At 38.6% G+C, this 19298-nt stretch overlaps 1 protein-coding gene and 1 pseudogene across 4 annotated transcripts in view; one reads left to right on the top strand and one right to left on the bottom strand.

The window, feature by feature from the left end:
• Window positions 1-19298, bottom strand: part of TNRC6B (trinucleotide repeat containing adaptor 6B) — a 240809-nt gene that overhangs the window by 130362 nt on the left and 91149 nt on the right. Inside the window, exon 1 of one of the 4 annotated variants that reach the window (XM_060166366.1) lies at window positions 1409-1541. The exons of the other annotated variants lie outside the window; for them this stretch is intronic. Coding sequence (XP_060022349.1) covers window positions 1409-1413 — 5 coding nt within the window. The 5' untranslated portion in view covers window positions 1414-1541. Of the gene's footprint in view, window positions 1-1408; window positions 1542-19298 lie in introns of those variants that run through there. 4 annotated transcript variants of the gene reach the window in all.
• On the top strand, window positions 15842-16394 carry LOC132529187 (U3 small nucleolar ribonucleoprotein protein IMP3-like; annotated as a pseudogene).

Genomic DNA, 19298 nt, shown 5'->3' on the forward strand with positions numbered 1-19298 from the left:
ACAATTCAACCTATTTGCATATTTTAAATGCCCTTTCTAAACTATACTTTGTAACAGATTTAGAAAAATAGTCTGTTTCTCATGCCAATATGCTAAGGCATAAATCAGGAGGATACAAATTAGGAAGGAAAAAAAAAGAAAACAAGGCCTCTCAGAGCCAGGGATGTGCTGGGAGGCGGGGGGCGGGGGGGGGGGGTAATTTCCCCGGGGGGGGTGCAATTTACCCGCCGCATCAAAACTACGATCCTTTCTGCCCACCAGACCGAGAAGCATTACATCACACTCTCACAATGATAGGGGGAGGTGGCTCTGAGAAAGCAAGTTTTCAGCCGCCTTCCCTCCCTGTTCCCAGGCTTTCTAGAATCCTGCATTAGGAGTAATGGAATTTAACTTCAGTGCACTGCACACACAGTTTCAGGGGTAACACATACAGCTACTTATTTAGGTGACCCAATATGACCACTTCACAATGGATACGTGGCTAAAACAGGCAACTACACACACAGATGCTGAATTTGTGCTGAAAAGCCCAGTTCATCTGTGTAAGATTAAACAGAAATTGTAATCTATGAGAAACGAATAAAGCCAATCCACAGGGAGAAACTGATAAAGAAATAATTCCTAATCGGGAGGAATAGCTGTTTATACCCTTTAAAACACCATGTTTACAAGATAGTCCCACCATTTGGTTCGAACCACAATCAAAATAAAAGCGCATCTGGCTGCATATTTCAGAACACACACAGAGACCCAGTGCAAATGAGCGCGCGCAGAGGAGAGGGGTGATCCACACATTGCTTGGGAGGTTTTCAAGCAGGGGAATCTACAAACCCCAAACCTCCTGGTGTTCACTCGCCCCCAGCCTGATGTTTAAAATGGATCAGGTCTTATTTTAGGTTTTACATCTCTCTAGGAAGGATGGCCTAGCTTTAAAAAAAAAAAAGAGAAAAAGAAAAAGGTTTTCCCGTGGTAGTGCTTGCCCTCCCAGATCCTTTGTCGGCCTTAGCAGCCGAAAGAATGCAAACCCATTTATATTTATGCAAATTTTTGCAGCAGATTTAAGGGGGCAGGGAGAGGTCTGTGTTTTTTAAAAAACCTCTTTCTAAATATCAAATTTCCAAATACTCGCAGCTTCATTTATTTGCAAGACAGAAACGATGATGAATATCTGCATATAAATTAAAAGTGCAATTAAATCACTTCAAAATCAAATATTTTACCAAGGCTTTTCCATTTCTAAAATGCCGAACCAAAAGTACATCACGGGTCTGATTTACACAGATTCACGAAATGTCTGAAGCCAGCCTCCACGCTAGACAAATGTCGATTTGCAACACCACTAGTGAAAACGGTTAGACAAGATCCATATAAATCAATTGGTTTTAAAAAATTGAAAATATTTACCAACCTCATAAAGTGCAGCAGTGCTTAAATCCAGCAAATTGAGGCATACAAGGTAGAAATGGAAATGAAAAAAGGTCCAAAAAATGATTTCTTTTTGTCTATCTGTTTTTTTGTATTTTAAATATTCAGAAACCAGCAGAGACTCTGTCGGCCATTTTGGCTTGAACTAACTCTCACACTCACTCTCCCTCTTGCTCTCTCTCTCCCCCTCTGTCTCTAAAGGAAACAGCTTTTTGTGACCTTCAAATAGAGGCGGATCATGTGACTTTGGGTAGGTTTGTCAATCAGGAAAGGGGAGGGAACTGGGGCTGAAACTACCTTAAAGGGAAAGCGGCCCTTTTCCACTCACTTTCATTTGTGAAACGCTGTTATCTCATACTCTCCACCTACACACACTGAATGTGAAAGTGGCAACAGCATAAGGGTAACAGATGAACAAAATATAAAAACCTTTATTGGTTTATAGAAATGTTCTCAGTTGCTAACGATTCTTACAGATCCTGGAGCTTGGCTCACTTGCTACAGTTATTCTCTGGATGTTTGGGCAAGCACAGGCTGGCAAACTACTCTTTAAAAAGGGGCTTAAACAACACCTTACCCAAACAAGAGACTTTCGTCTTTAGAGACTGAGGTGAAACATAGGACACAACTGATCTCTAACAAGCTCCTAAAATGCACAGGAAAAGACTGAAAGGAAACATACCAAAGTATAATCTGTGAATGCCAACTCAGAGAGGTTAAGTGACTTATCCCAATCATACAGCTAGACAGCTGCAGAACAGTGACTGGTTTCCCAGCTGAACTCCACATTTATTGTTTCAGGTGTATGTATGTTTGGTACCTCCTCCCCGCACCCCAAATAAAAACTATGCTACAGCACAGCAAGCTGGCAGATCTGAGTCACCTTTAATCCCCTCTCCCACCTGAGGAAGTAGCTCGGCAGCTGACCTAGAGTCGGCGCTAAAATTTAAAACCTACCTGGTTTCCCCCATTCCTAAGAGCCTTCTTCTGACTTAGTGCATCTTGCTTTCAACCCACCTAAGAAAACCACGCTGGGTTTGCGTCTCTAGCTCTGGGGCTAACAGGCTGTGTAACCTTAGTTAGGCAATTCCCTTTACCTTCCAGGCCTCAGTTTTCTCATTTGTGGAATGTAAGGATTGGCCATCAGTAGATGGTATCTTTGATTCCTTTCAGCCCTAAAACTGTACTCGGCTTCTTTGTTTTTAGCAGTTCTGTTTCATCTTATCCTTGCCATCTCAAAAGTCATTACCCCAGGAAAGTTTTCCTTGACCCTCCCCGTCTAGACCAGGCCTTCCTGTTCAACACTCCCATAACTTCCCTTACTACTTCTTCATAGCACCAGGCATAACTGCAATTTATTATTTGTCAAAGAAGTTGCTTATAGTTGGTCGTCCCCAGTATGTATAAGGACACATACCACATCTTCCTTCACTGCTGTGTGAGGCCTGATACCTACCTAGCCCCACATAGTAGGTAAATAAATGAATGAATTAATGACTTAGACCTCCATTCAGAAGTGCTGGGCTGAAGAGAGGAAATGTGCTATCCAAATACAAGGAATAAAAGTCACATAGTTTCCAGAAAGTCATCTCCATCTATTTGTTTTAAGGACTGCTTGAGGAAATAAAGTAACTAAAATCATAGAAAGTGGGCAAAAGTGCCCGGTGACTATCAGACTCCATCTATCTCTATGAACCAGAAAAGCTCAGATTCCACAGTGTGATTCTTCCAAATGAACTGGGCTGACCAAGCGTAATCTGACATGCCAGCCAGCACAGAAATGATGGATTCTGTAAGCCCAGCGTTCCTTGAAAAGGAACCTACGAACCCTTTCTAAATCCCACACGTTTGTCATCCTGGCTTCTGGGTCTTTATAAAGTCTCCCTCCTTCGCTTTTTCCACGGTGATAGAAGAACCAGAAAGGAGTTGTTTCAGGGCAGGCAGAGGCCAATGCCTAGATGATCTGGCAGCTTGAATATTTATGGCGTAAACGCTTCCACTGTCTTTGCACAGACCCGAGTGGAGTAGGAGCCAGGACCTGAACTGACAATTGAGATTGTAAGCAAAAGCAGGAAACTCCTAGGATGGAAATTTTGAACATTTAGTCTATTTTTATCCTTCCAATACCTTCCAGATGAGCCACGGAAAGTTTACTTATGTGGAGCATGCTCAACATGTTAAAATGCATGGAAATTGTACAGCTGCCTTGTTTTAATTTGTGATGGACAGAATTTCTTTATAAGACTGAATTTTGCCAAGTCTCCACTCCTCAATGCAGAATATTATCATATAAACGTGACTACGTGTTTCCTTGTGTTATAGCAAGCTGCACAAAACGTAGAGAAACAAACACATTTTAAAGCAAAATATTAGCTCTATTTTCAAATGATATGATCAATTATTTTCTTCAACCTCCAGGAATCTTTTTCTTGGTGAGATACCTCTAAACTTAAAACAATTAGTCCAATTGTTCATCTCAAAGAAAGAAGTGTAATAAATGTACTATTTCCCCTGTATTTCCAGGCATTTTGGACTTTGTGATATAGTTATATTTATTGTACTGTTTTCATATTAACAATTAGACAGCGTTTTTAAATTATATTACAGGGCTTCCCTGGTGGTCCAGTGGCTAAGGCTCTGGGCTCCCTATGCAGGGGGTCCGGGTTCAATCCCTGGTCAGGGAACTAGATGCCACATGCATGCCACAACTAAAGATCCTGCGTGCTGCAATGAAGATCCCGTGTGCCACATATAAGACCCGGCGCAGCCAAATAAATAAATATTAAAAAAAAAAAAACTGCCCTAAAAATAAATTATATTACAAAGTGAGGATACAAAGTAACAAAAAATGAGTTTACTTTTAAAACAAATAAACCTGAACTTATATGTTCAAATGAGTGTTATCTTTCAAAGTTGGCACCTTCGCTGACTATATAACCACTACTAAAATATTTCTATGAGGAAACATGATTGAAAAATAATGAACTGAACATATTTAACTCAAAAATCTACAAAATGAGTAATGAACTCAAAAAATAAATTAACGTAAAAAAATAATAATAAATAAATAAATAAATAAATAAATTAACGATAAAATCATAAAGAGTAGACTGAATCTTTATTGATTCAAAAAACTTCTGCTTGTTTTAAAATGAACCTATCTACAAAACAGAAACAGACTCACAGACATAGAGAACAGACTTGTGGCTGCCAAGGGAGAGGGGTGTAGGAAAGGGATGGACTGGGAGTTCAGGTTTAGCAGATGCAAACCATTACATATAGAATGGATAAACAACAGGGAACCATATTCAATATCCGAGATAAACCATAATAGAAAAGAATATTTAAAAATTTATATATATGGGGCTTCTCTGGTGGCGCAGTGGTTATGAATCCGTCTGCCAATGCAGGGGACATGTGTTCAAGCCCTGGTCCAGGAAGATCCCACATGCCGTGAAGCAACTAAGCCCGTGCGCCACAACTACTGAGCTTGCACTCTAGAGCCCATGAGACACAACTACTGAGCCCATGTGCCACAACTACTGAAGCCCGTGCACCTAGAGCCTGTGCTCCGCAACAAGAGAAGCCACTGCAATGAGAAGCCTGCGCACTGCAACAAAGAGCAGCCCCCACTCGCCGCAACTAGAGAAAGACTGTGTGCAGCAACGAAGACGCAATGCAGCCAAAAATAAATAAATAAAAATAAATTTAAAAATTTATATATATGTATAACACTTTGCAGTACAGCAGAAATTAACGCTGAAAATCAACTATACTTAAAATTTTTTAAAAATTTTGTTTCAAAAAATAAATAACTGGGTATATACCTGGAGAAAACCATAATTCGAAAAGATACATGCACCCCCATGTTCACTCCAGCACTATTTACAATAGCCAATCAACCTAAATGTCTATTGACAGATGAATGGATAAAGAAGATGTGCTATACATATATATATAATAGAATACTACTCAGCCATAAAAAAGAGTGAAATAATGCCGTTTGTGGCAACATGGAGAGACCTAGAGATTATCATACTAAATGAAGTAAGCCAGATAAAGACAAATATCATATGATATTGCTTATATATGGAATCTAAAAAAATGATACAAGTGAGCTTATTTACAAAACAGAAGGAGACTCACAGACATAGAAAACAAACTTATAGTTACCAAGGGGTAAAGGGGGGTTGGGGGGGATAAATTAGGAGGTTGGGATTAATTTATACACACTATTGTATATAAAATAGATAACCAACAAAGACCTACTGTATAGCACAGGGAACTATACTCAGTATTTAGTAATAACCTATAAGGGAAAAGAATCTGAAAAGGCATATATATATATACACACACACACATATCTGTAACTGAATCACTGTGCTGTACACCTGAAACTAACAAAATACTGTAAATCAACTGTACTTCAATGAAAATAATAACAATAAAATTTTTAAATTAAGTTTTAAAAATTAATAAAAAATAAAATAAATAAATAAAAGTGGATAATCCTTTGGAAAGTCTGATCAATTAAAAACAAGAGAGGGGCTTCCCTGGTGGCACAGTAGTTGAGAGTCCACCTGCCAATGCAGGGGACACGGGTTCGTGCCCCGGTCCGGGAAGATCCCACATGCCACGGAGTGGCTGGGCCCCTGAGCCATGGTCGCTGAGCCTGCGCGTCCGGAGCCTGTGCTCCGCAATGGGAGAGGCCACGGTAGTGAGGGGCCCGCGTACCGCAAAAAAAAAAAAAAAAAAAAAAAAACCATTGCAGAAATGTGTTAGATAATTATTCAAAGAACTAGCCACTGAAACTACGTCAGGCATAAGTAGTTTTCTTCTATCAAACAGATAATTTCATGTTATCTCTACTGCTCCCGAACTTATGGAGACAGAAGAGAAAGCTTCCTAATTTCTTCTATGAGGCTAACATATTCCTGATATCCATCTGGATTCAGATGCGGTATGAAAAATAAAACTACAGACCAATCTTCATTTGTGAAGACAAACACAAAAATCCTAAGTAAAATATTAGCAAGTAGAATTTACCAGTTTTAAGAGAATAATTCATTATGACCATGTAGGGTTTATACCAACAATTCGAGGATTGTTAAATTACAAAATCTATTAACATAACTCTTCATTTGTTCAACAAGTATGTATTAACTGCCTTCTCTGTGTCTGTGCTAGGTGCTGCAGATACAGTAGTACCAAACAGGGTAGGTTCTCGTACACATGGAGCCAATATCCTCATCGGAGAAGGAAATTCACTGAGAAGGAAGTAAAGAGTTGATGGGATATGGAAAAACTGAGAGAGGCTCACTTTAGATCAGGTGGTTAGGGAAGGCTTTTCTCAGGAGGGGCATTTAAGCTGAGCTGAAAAGCAATTGCTTGAGTGTTGAAAGAACAAGAGGGATGATCAGGAGGCTAGGCCAGGTGACCAAGGGAGAGAGGTGGGAGACGAAGCCGAGGAGGTGGGAGGGGCTAGATCATAGTGGGTCTTGCAGGCCACAGAAAGGATGTTATTGTTAAGAACGGTGGAAAGTCACAAAAGAATTTTAAAGCAGGAGAGTGAACAGTGCCATTTTATCCATTACGCAGTCTCCACTTAATATCTCGGATCTACAAGCTTTTTAAGGGTCTAGGCAAATGTTTGGGACCTGAAAAAATATATTTACAAGTCCAAAATACAAAAAGAAAATTATAACCATAAAAATTAATAAATGCTTCAGTGTCCTTGGAATATAACACCCAACAATTTCATTCACTAAGTTGAGCATTTATAAGGTTTCATTACATTTGAAAATAATTCTCACTTTGTAAAAAATACTAAATATGTTAATTATTAAGAAATCTTAGGTGATTACAAATTAAGTCAGTTATTTGTAGCCAAAGAATTTCAGAAGCAAAATTATTAAAATTCTTTTAACATACGATAGCAAAAATAAGTAAAACCACGTATTTAACATGGAATGAGGGGCTTCCCTGGTGGTCCAGTAGTTAAGAATCCGCCTTCCAATGCAGGGGACACGGGTTCGATCCCTGGTTGGGGAACTAAGATGGCGGGGCAACTAAGCCCATGTGCCGCAACTAAGACCCAACACAGCCAACTAAACAAAAAAATATTTTTAAAAAAAAAATATGGGATGAGGGTACCTTTTAATATGTTTCCTATAAAGTGGGACAAAGTCTCCAAACCTCCCAAAGTAAACATTCCAAGGACCCATGGAGGTCTTACTACCACTTTAGGAGAGACAGAATCAGAGTTATGTGTTCAAAAGCTCATCCTGGCTTCTATATGGAGAATACACTACAGAGGACCAAGTGGAGAAGCAGAGACAAGTTGGAAGGCAACTGTGGACTTCTAGGTGAGGGAGTCAGATGGAGGGGTTAGAGGGGCTTCAATCGTAGGTTAGATAACTGGTTGTTGTTAAGAATGCAATCTGTGGGACTTCCCTGGTGGTCCAGTGGCTAAGACTCCATGTTTCCAATGCAGGGGGCCTGGGTTCGATCCCTGGTCAGGGAACTAGATCCCACATGCTGCAACTAAAGATCCTGCATGGGGGCTTCCCTGGTGGCACAGTGGTTAAGAATCCACCTGCCAACGCAGGGGACACAGGTTCGAGCCCTGGTCCAGGAAGATCCCACGTGCCGTGGGGCAACTAAAGAGCCCGCGCTCTAGAGCCCATGAACCACAACTACTGAAGCCTGTGCTCCTAGAGCCCGTGCTCTGCAACAAGAGAAGCCACCGCAATGAGAAGCCTGCGCACCACAACAAAGAGTAGCCCCTGCTCACTGCAACTAGAGATGGCCCGCGCGCAGCAACAAAGACCCAACACAGCCAAAAATAAAATAAATAAATTTATTTTTTAAAAAAATGCTGCATGCCACAACTAAAAGATCCCGCGTGCTGCAATTAAGACCCGGTACAGCCAAATAAGTAAATATTAAAAAAAAAAAAAAAAGAATGCAATCTGTGACCATGAAGTATATAGTAAGGCCAATCCACCCTTTCAAAAATAAGACTCCAAACTCTGAACTCACCGTTCATTCAGTCAAGAACCATCTTTTAAGCATCTACTATGTATTAGATGCTGTGCTAGAACCAAGCCCAGGAGGGTACAAAGAGGACTTTAACACCTTGAAGGACAGAGACATGTAAATCCATAATTAAAATATAGCATGGTAACTGCCATAATTAAAGTATAAATTGAGATATATAGATAGTTATGCTATAAGAATACAAAGAACTAACTGCTGAGAGTCAGAAAAGGTTTCACAGGGGAGGTAAGATTTTAAACCGAGTCTTAAAAGAATCAGTAGGGGTTTGTCGTGTAGAAAACACAGGAAAGGCAAAAGCTTTTCTAAGTCTTATCAACTTCAGTACTACCAAACGACAGCAATGAAGAAGGCTGATGAGAAATAAATGTAAGAACTAAGTTTTTTCAGAATTTTTATCCCCAACAAAGTCAGAAGGTATATAGATAGAAATAGTAGTCAAAACTACAGTGGAATCTCTAACACAACTAGAATCCAAAATCTTTGGAGAAGGTTAGCATTTACACTCCTATTACACATTTATAAATGAGAATGCTAGCAGACCTTTTAAGGAACATTAAAAGAAAATTCTCAGATTCTTTAGAATCAAACCTCAAAAATCAAATTTGCATCTGGAGGATGCCTTCCTTGACACTCCTGTTTGAGTTCAGTGTCCTCCTCTGTGCTTCCTGGCACCCTGTATACGCCTCTACGGAAGCACCTTCAAACCCTACTGTTATTGTTACCCATTTACTTGGTGCTTCCCCCTCTAAACTATGAGCTTCTTAAGGGCAGGGTATATGGTTATTATTTCTATCTCTAGTACATAGGAGGAATTCAATTAATGTTTGCTGAATGAATGACCAAATGAATAAGCAAAAGAATGAATAGATGAATACTATTAACCTGGGTATTTATAAGAGGCAAAAGAAACAACACTTAACATCCTATAATTAGGAGATAAGACACTGGACAGTCAACAAGAAAGTATAAGATAAATTGTTAACTATATGGTTCCAACCCTCAGAGAGACAGGAGTTAGAAAATTGAGACACTATAGCTCATTTGAGCTGAGTTTCAAAGGAAGGACAGAATCAGAATGGTCAAAATAGATGTTTCAGCAATGTGTGCCATCCTGTTGCTACAATGGTGTAGTTGGTGGGTGTGCCCGGGCCAAACAGTGGGGCTCTATGGCCCAAAAAGAGTGCTGAATTTTTACTGCACATGCTCAATAATCCATAGAGTAATGCTGAACTTAAGGGTTTAGGGGTAGATTCTCTGGTCATTGAGCACATCCAGGTGAATGAAGTCCCCAGGATGTGGTGCAGGACTTAACAGAGCTCATGGTCAGATCAACCCATACATGAGCTCTCCCTACCACACTGAGATATCCTTACTGAAAAAGAACACATTGTTCCTAAACCAGAAGAAGAGGTTGCACAGAAAAAAAAGATATTCCAGAAGAAACAAAAACTTACGGACCAGAATAAATGCCGCAAGAAAACAAATGCAAATAAAAGTAAAACAAAAAACAAAACCAAAAGAACACAAAAAACCCCAGATGCTTCAATATGAAGCTAATGAAGCTTTAGCTGCAGGACCCCTCACTTTCATGGGGCTCTCCCAAAGCCCTAGGAGGGGTCCTGAAACTATGCCCAGATGATCTCTTTTTTTTTTTATTGTAGTAAAATATGTAAAATTTACCATCTTAACCATTTTTAAGTGTACAGTTCAGCAGTGTTAAATATATTCACATTGTTGCGAAACAGATCTCCAGAACTTTTTCATCTTGCAAGTCTGAAATTGTACACCCATTAAACAACTCCCCTTCTCCCCCTCCCCCCAGCTCCTGGTAACCACCATTTTACTTTCTATTTACATAAATCTGACTACTTTAGATACCTCATAAAAGTAGGATCACACAGTATTTGTCTGTGACTGGCTTATTTCACTTATAATATTTTCAAGGTTCCATCCATGTTGTAGCATTTAATAGGCTTTCCATCATTTTATGAGTGAATAATATTCCATTTCCTGTATATACCACATTTTGTTTATCCATTCATCCACCAATGGGACACCTGAGTTGATTCTACCCCTTGGCTATTATGAATAATGCTGCTATGAATATGAGTGTGCAACTATTTCTTCAAGATCTTGCTTTCAATTCTTTTGGATACATAACCAGAAAGGGGATTCCTGGATCATTTGGTAGTTCTATTTTTGAGTTTTTGAGGAAACTCTCAACTGTTTTCCACAGAAGTTACGCCATTTTATAATCCCACCAATAGTGCACAAAGGTTCCAATTTCTCCATATCCTTGCCAATATTTATTTTGTTTCTTGCTTTTTTTTTTTTGATAGTAGTTATCCTGATGGGTGTGAAATGACATCTCATTGTGGTTTTGATTTGCATTTCCTTGATGATTAGTGATGCTGAGCATCTTTTCATATGTGTAAAGGCCATTTATTTTATCATCTTTGGAGAAATGTCTATTCAAGGCCTTTGGACATTTTTTAATCAGGTTATTTGATTTTTGCTGTTGTTGAGTTGCTCTTTATATATTCTGGACATTAATCTCTTATTAGATAATATGATTTGCAAATATTTCCTCACAATCTGTAGAATGCCTTTTTACTCTATGACTGTTCTTTGATGCATAAAAATTTTTAACTTTGATGTAGTTCCATTTGTCTATTTTTGCTTTTATGCCTATGCTTTTGGTGTCATATCCAAAAAACACTGCCAAGCCCAGTATCATGAAGCTTTTTTCCTATGTTTTCTTTTAGGAGTTTTATAGTTGTAGGTCTTAGGCTTAGGTCTTTGATCCATGTTGAGTTAATATTTGTATATAGTATAAGATAAGGGTCCAACTTCATTCTTTTGCAAATGGGTATTGAAAATTCCCAGTGCCATATGTTGAAAAGACTCTCTGTTCCCCATTGAATGGTCTTGGCACCTTTGTCAAAGATAATCTGACCTTATATGAGGGTTTATTTCTGGGCTTTCTATTCTTTCCATTTGTCTGTTTGCCTGTCTTAATGCCAGTATCACATTGTTTTTGATTACTGTAGCTTTGTAATATATTTTGAAATTAGGAGTGTGAGTTCTCCAACTTTGTTCCAAATGACCAATTATTTTTAAAAATGTGCGAAGACAATGTATTTTTCCTCACAATCTTAACACAGATTGTCAAAACCACAGCCTCTTTCCATCTCAACTCCCCCCCCCCACCATGATCCCCCCTGTCAAGAGAGTCAGAGTGGCTGTAGGCCTTTGGGGGATTCCTAAAGGGAAAGCTGTGTTGATGATATTTTATTGGTTTTGGGGTTTTTTTAAATTAATTTATTTATTTTTGGCTGCACTGGGTCTTTGCTGCGGTGCATGGGTTTCTCACTGCGGTGGCTCCTCTTGTTGCAGAGCACAGGCTCTAGGCGTAAGGGCTTCAGTAGTTGTGGCATGCGGGGTCAGTAGTTGTGGCTTGCGGGCTCTAGAGCTCAGGATCAGTAGTTGTGGCACATGGGCTTAGATGCTCTGCGGCATGTGGGATCTTCCCGGACCAGGGCTCGAATCTGTGTCCCCTGCATTGGCAGGTGGATTCTTAACCACTGTGCCCCCAGGGAACTCCCTTTGGTTTTAATGGAATATATTTATGTGGTTCTCAGTCACTTCCATGTATGGCTGAGTTACTATTAACCATCCTGTGAACAAAGATGTTGCTGGGCCAACTCATTGTGCATACTGACAGAAATGTGCAGGGCCAGATCATACCATGATATAAATGTGTCAATTCAAAGAGTATTTCAGGGTAGTCAATATACGAGAAAAAAATGAAGCCTTGCAATCTTATAGCCTATTTATAAAACATACTTGCTAGAGGTTTTCCCAAAATTGATAACAATCTTACAAATTTATATGATATAGCCAATAACAGGTTGTGAAGATGAAAGGAACTTCTCTCATCTATCAATAACAAACAACATATTTTGGTCAACCATGCTATAGAAAACACTGAATTATCTCTATCTCTTTTTAGAATATATCACAGAATTGTCGTAATATGAAGGGTCAATCAAAGAGTAAGCAGCCAGAAAATGTTGGGAAAAAAACTTTACAGCAATGTGTTAGGCAAATATTAATACAAATTAATATAAAATATTATTTGTCAACGTTTTTTAAGTTGCCATTTTTGTGATTTCTTTCCTCATTGTAAATAAATATTCACTTTCGTACCAGTTATGTATTTGAAATTTTCTTTTTTTAAAATTTTATTGGAGTAGAGTTGATTTACAATGTTGTGTTAGCAAAGTGATTCAGTTATACATATATGTATATTCATCCTTTTTTAGACTCTTTTCTCATATAGGTTATCACAGAATATTGAGTAGAGTTCCCTGTGCTATACAGTAGGTCCTTGTTGGTTATCTGATTTTCTTTTTCCTAAAGAGCATTCCCACAAAACCTAGGTTTGCTCCTGGTCAGAAGGAAGGGTCTCTTTCCCTGAACAAAGGCATGAGAGGGGGAAGGAAACGAGATACGCATGGAAGACCTTACTGAGAGACACTGGGCAGGAGCAGGAAGATCCTTCAAACAGTAGAGAAAATATGCATAAGTAGGCTAAAGGCATCTTATGGAGGTCCTTGGAAGCAAAGAAAGAGTTCAGTCTTGCATAGAAATCTTTCTTTTTTTTTTTTTGCGAAATAATAATCAACTGGCTTACAGGTAGGGACACTTAAAGAGGAGAATCTGTTAAAGCTGGATCTGTTGGAATATATTTAAGAAAGTACTGAATACAAAGTCAAACATGACAGGTTACCAATTCACTTTTCTTCTGCTAATAATAAATAAAATATTCTTAAGTTAGGATTTTTAGTCACCCCACTTCAGACTTTCAAAGTGAGTGTGCAGAACAGGGATTCTTAACAGTCTGTGGGAACTTACTGACATCTTAATTTATTCAGTATATACTTATTGACGTTTTCTGGTGCCAATGGCAGTGACCACGCTGGCAAAAGTCTCTGTTCTTGTAGAGCTGAAGACAGAGCAAAAAGCCTTAGCCTGACCTTTCACTGCCTGCCATCATGCTGTACCTCCTCTTTACTACAATCTCCCTCCCCCTCCACCCCGTACTTCTGCCAAAACCTCAGTACACAGACTCCCAGTGGGTAAGGAAAGGCGCAGTGCTTAGGGCAGGACTTGTGTCCATACCCTCCAGTGAACATAAAATTTTGGGGAAATAAACACTACCTTCTCCTCATGACACCACTGGAAATTTTTGCAACTGAACATGCATTTCATTATCTATATTTACATAATGCTATGTATTTCAAAACATTTTACAACTATACGATAACAGTAATGTCTCCAAAGAAGCAACCTTAAAACAACAATTTCAAGGAACTGGGCAAATTAATTTTACTACATTTTGCCTTTCAAGTAATATTCTTCCATGAAAGCATATTATTTGTTCATAAGTAAAATATAAGCTAAATAAATAAGACTTTTATTAGATTAACTGTAGTTTTCTGAGAGCCACATGAGCTACCCTATTCACTGTTGTTTAAAGTCACCACTTTAACCTGTAAGTGTAGCAGCAATCCACAGTCTGTAGTCATTTTCAATTACAAAACACAGGAAAAACCTCATAAAATAGAGTTTAGAACTTAAAGACACTTTCAAAGAATTAAATTTTTTAAGTGACTTCTATGCATATTAGAAAATTTATTAGCAACTGAAAGTTTCCCAAAGACTTAGTATAAAATGTTTATGGTTATACTAAAATTCCCAGCAGCAAAAATTCCATGAGCATAACTATCTATTGAACCTCTTTGTGGCATTTTCAAAATACTAATAAACTTGAAAATAACTCTCACTTCTTTTCTCCCAAAAACAATCTGAAAAGATTATATAGAAATCCAGGGACTTCTCTGGTGGTGCAGCTGTTAAGACTCGCATTCCCAATGCAGGGGGCCCGGGTTCCATCCCTGGTCAGGGAACTAGATCCCATATGTCGCAACTAAAGATCCCACACGCGGCAACTAAAAAAGATCCTGCATGCCACAACGAAGATCCCACGTGTTGCAACTAAGACCTGGCGCAGCCAAATAAATAAATATTAAAAAAAGAAATCCAACTATTTTCCTGGTGTCCAGCTTACTGCTGTGTAGTAATGATTGAGTTTATAAAGCATTCAATTTGGTACTTCTTAATAAGTTTATTTCAACATGTACATATTTTAATGGCCCAAAGGAAAAAAAAAGTTGGTGAAAAACTGATGGTAGAAAACAGAAAATAAAATGTTAAAAACAAACAAACCAAAAAACCCTTTCCTATGGCCAAATACCAAGGTTTGTGTTTTGAAGATAATTATCTATAAAATGAGTGATTTGGAAATACTTTCATTTTCTCTGTATTTAGGAAATGCTACAGAGCGTCCAAAAGCCTTTAAATAAGCACCAGAAGAATGGTTTCCAAAGAGTTTAGTGTTGGGCTTCCCTGGTGGCGCAGTGGTTGAGTCCGCCTGCCAAAGCAGAGGACACGGGTTCGTGCCCCGATCCGGGAAGATCCCACATGCCGCGGAGCGGCTAGGCACGTGAGCCATGGCCCCTGAGCCTGCGCGTCTGGAGCCTGTGCTCCGCAATGGGAGAGGCCACAACAGTGAGAGGCCCGCGTACCGCAAAAAAAAAAAAAAAAAGAGTTTAGTATTAAATTTGGTAGTCAAATATAAAACAAGGGCTATCAACTGTAGAGATTTAGAAAGAATAAACTTTTAAAAGTTGTACCACAGTATAAGATGAATGTGAGGAAGAGAGAACTGTAGGTTAAGGAGTTCGAGTAGGAGCAGAAACAAAGGTAAGGACTAACTATCAGAACTTACAAAAGGTCTGTATAATTAATATTTCAGAAAAATTAAAAGGGCATTTTATAACTAGACATTTAAGTTGGGAAGAATGTAATTAGTAAGAAGAGAATTTAATCAAGACACTGGAGTTAAGACATTTAAAAAATAGCACCTCAAGCACAAAATCATATTACACCACACTGGGGTATAAAGGGTGGTGCTGACTCCCTAAATTACATTCTTCTCTCTGAATCAATATAAAACTGTCTTCAACATTTCGATTTCCTTACAGGTCTCCGATGCAAGAATAGACTCTCCCTCAGAAAGGGAAGTTAAAAAAGCACCCCAAGATAGTAGAAATATAGAAAATGATACAATTAATTATATCAACAATCCCTAAAAGGGGGATACTGTCTATAAAATACATTATTAAATGAGATTTTTTTGGTTTTTAAAATTTTAATATGCTTTATTTAACACAACATATATAACAGATTATCATTTCAACATAAAACAATATAGAGCATCTGAGCCGCCACCATGGTGTGGAAGCTTAAATTCCGTGAGAAGCGGCTGAAGCAGATGGTGTTCCTGAACCGGGAAGTCACTGATCTCAACCTGCAGGAGCTGCGCGTATCGCGGCGTCATCGTTTGCAGCTGCAGCGGTACGAGGACGACACACGCTACCACCAGCTGAGCCTTGCTGGGCGTGCAAGCTGCGCCTGCGCGACCTGCCGAAGCGCTGCTGGAGAAGTATGCTCTCGGCCTAGTGCCCACATGTGGATCACGGGAGCTCTGCGATTTCCTCAAGGCCTCGTCCTTCTGCCGCCATAGCCTGCTCACTGTAGTGCTTGAGCCGCGCCTGGCGCAGCACCTCCAGGCCGCCGTGGCATTCATGGAGCAGGGCCAGGTGCACAAGGGCCCCAACGTGGTCACCGACCCCACCTTCCTTGTCACGTGCAGCATGTAGCACTTCGTCATCTGGGCTGACTCGTCCAAGATCAAGCGGCGTGTGCTGGAGTACAATGAGGTGCGTGAAGCCTTCGATATGGAAGCCTATCAGGTCTTGCCTCGCCAGGGCCGCATTTTATAGATGGGGAAGCTGAGAACGGATGCCTGAGATTCTATGAAGGCGTTCTCCCCAAGAGTATGGCAGTCAATCCTCGGTTCTTAAGAACTTGGCTCCTCAGCTACAGGCCACGCACAGAGCCAGAGGGTATGCTCCTTTTCCACGAAATTTTCTTAGCCTTTGGACAGTTGATAATTAAATGACTGCCTTACGGGAAGCGGTTTTGTGCTGCACTGGGGAATTGTTAGATTTTTTTTTTTTTTGATGTGGACCATTTTTAGTCTTTATTGAATTTGTTACAATATTGCTTCTGTTTTATGTTTTGGTTTTTTGGGCAGAAGGCATGTGGAATCTTAGTTCCGCGACCAGGGATGGAACCCTCACTCCCTGCACTGGAAGGGGGAGTCTTACTACTGGACCCCCAGGGAAGTCCCAACTGTCGGATTCTTGTACCTGAAACATTGTAGTGTGAAAGCAAGGACTTTGGGGGGAGGGCTCCCCCGCCCTCAGCTTTCCTTTCATTTTCTTCCCCGCCCCCCAGCTTTCCTTTCATTTTCTTGTAGCCGGACAGTTTGGTTTAATTTATTTAACTCAAATTCTTGCTCCTGTTTGTGAATAAGCAGTTTACAGATGATGAAGAGTTTGGTCTCAAGTTTTCATAAAATGGATGAGATTTTAGTGTTCAGAGTCCTTTCTCTTATTTAAAGGAATGCTCTCCTAATGCCAACAAATGGCCTAACTGCTTTTTAAGTGCAATAAATAAATAAACAAACAATATAAAAGTTATTAATTTTACATTCTTTTTTGGTACTAAGTCTTTGAAATCCAGGCTATATTTTACATTTAAGGTACATTTCAATTTGGTTGCTATTTTATTATGGTAAAAAACATTAAATTTTATATCTTAACTATTTTTAAGTGTACAGTTCAGTGGTATTAAGTATAGTCACTTTGTTTAGAAACGGATCACTAGAATTTTCTCATCTTTAACTCTATACCTATTAAATACTAATTCTCTCTCCTCTCTCCCCCTAGCCCTTGGCAACCACCTTTCTACTTTCTATTTCTATGATTCTGACTACATTAGATACCTCATATGGGTGGAATCATACAGTATTTGTCCTTTGTGACTGGCTTATTTTGCTTAGCATAATGCCCTTGAGGATCATGCATGTTGTAGCATGTGACAAGACTTCCTTCTTATTCAAGGCTTCATAATACTCCACTGTATGTATATACCACATTTTCTTTATCTGTTCACCTGTTAATGGACATTTGGGTTGCTTATACTTCTTGGCTATTATGAATAATGCTGCAATAAATATGTGTGTGCAAATATGTCTTTGAGATGCTGCTTTGAGAGAGTCATTTTTAATGATGACCTTTCATAAAATGAACCAAAAGAATTAAGAAAATTCAATCGATAAAAATTTACTAGAAAAATTGAATTATTTTAGTAGGTTAAAGACAAATATCTTTTGAGAATATGAGTGAATTTCAGCATGGAGATTTAAAGCTTAGATTTGTTTATAAGCTATATTAAAATTTTTTTAAAGGAGGAAATGAAAAAGAGGCCAAACTCATCTTGTTAATATACCAAAACTGATATCTAACTTCCAAATAATTTACAAGATAGGTGACCATATGTGCGTGGGTTTATCTCAAAAAAAAAATTACAATAAATGATATGCCCACAAATAACTAGACCACCACTTGTATCATAAATAAAACCAAATCAAAATCCTGCCTGGGTAGAAACATTTTAGCTGGAATGAGCTTTCAATAAGCATGATCAAACACAATCTATGAGCAAGTATCTGCTCGTGTTGTGTTTTAAAAAGCTGTAATAGTTTTATATTTACCCCTGTGTCAAACACATCATGTGATTAATACTGTGTGAGTTTAGTGTAGTAATCATATGGCAATAACCTTGGTTTGTCTGATTTGCTTCAATAGCTCATAAAGTGAATATCCTCAGAAAAATGATTATATTAGATACACTAATAGTAAATAAGCCTCATAAAAAGCAATAATATTGAGACAATATATATAGACAAATGTTTAAAGCTATACATTCTACTAAATCTTATTCACATGTACACCAGAAATCAGCACAACTGATCTAAATATTAACAACTTAGCACAAATATTTTTCAATATCAAAATGCAATTATGTTTTCAAGAAGCTTTCTACATGCATAGCTACCTTAATCTACCTATTAATAGAACGTATTCCATTGGAATAAACATCACAGAAATAAAATAATTTTTTCAAGACTTCCAGAACCTATGGTAAAAATGTTAAATGAAGAAACAAGGAAAGTGGCACAGATCAGCTAACAGAAATAATTTTAGACCTGATCCTTACTAGAATTTGCTTTGTGACCGTGAGCGAGTTATATAATCCCTGTGCTCCACCTGCCTCCCTAAGTGAAAAAGGCTCTTCGTACAAGCTAATACCAATGAATGAGAGCCATTTTGGAAACCAATTCAGAAGAAAATTAAGCTAGATCTCTGCCTCATACCATACACAAAAATGAGTACCAGTTCAATTAAAGGTATAAAAGCGAAAAATACAGCAGAAAAACTCAGGACATTTCATCATGTTAGGGTAGGAAAGACTTCTTTAGGAAAGCACAAAACATAGAAGCCATAAAGGCTGATTTTACTACATAAAAATGTAAATGGTTTATTAGTATGACAGATACCCCAATGTTAAAAGATAACGCTGGGAGAAAATATTCAGAACATCTCAAAAGACAAAGGTTAATATCTACACTTTGTAAAGGGCTCCTACAAAACTATCAAAACAAACAATCCAAAAGAAAAATGGGAATTGTAGGTAAATAGGGTGGTACACGAAATAAAAATCAACGGCCAATAAACGAACAAAAGACATTCCATCTTATTAGTAAGCATAAAAGTGTA

The sequence above is a fragment of the Lagenorhynchus albirostris genome, chromosome 11 (assembly GCF_949774975.1).
Source record: "Lagenorhynchus albirostris chromosome 11, mLagAlb1.1, whole genome shotgun sequence".
Taxonomy (NCBI): Eukaryota; Metazoa; Chordata; class Mammalia; order Artiodactyla; family Delphinidae; genus Lagenorhynchus; species Lagenorhynchus albirostris.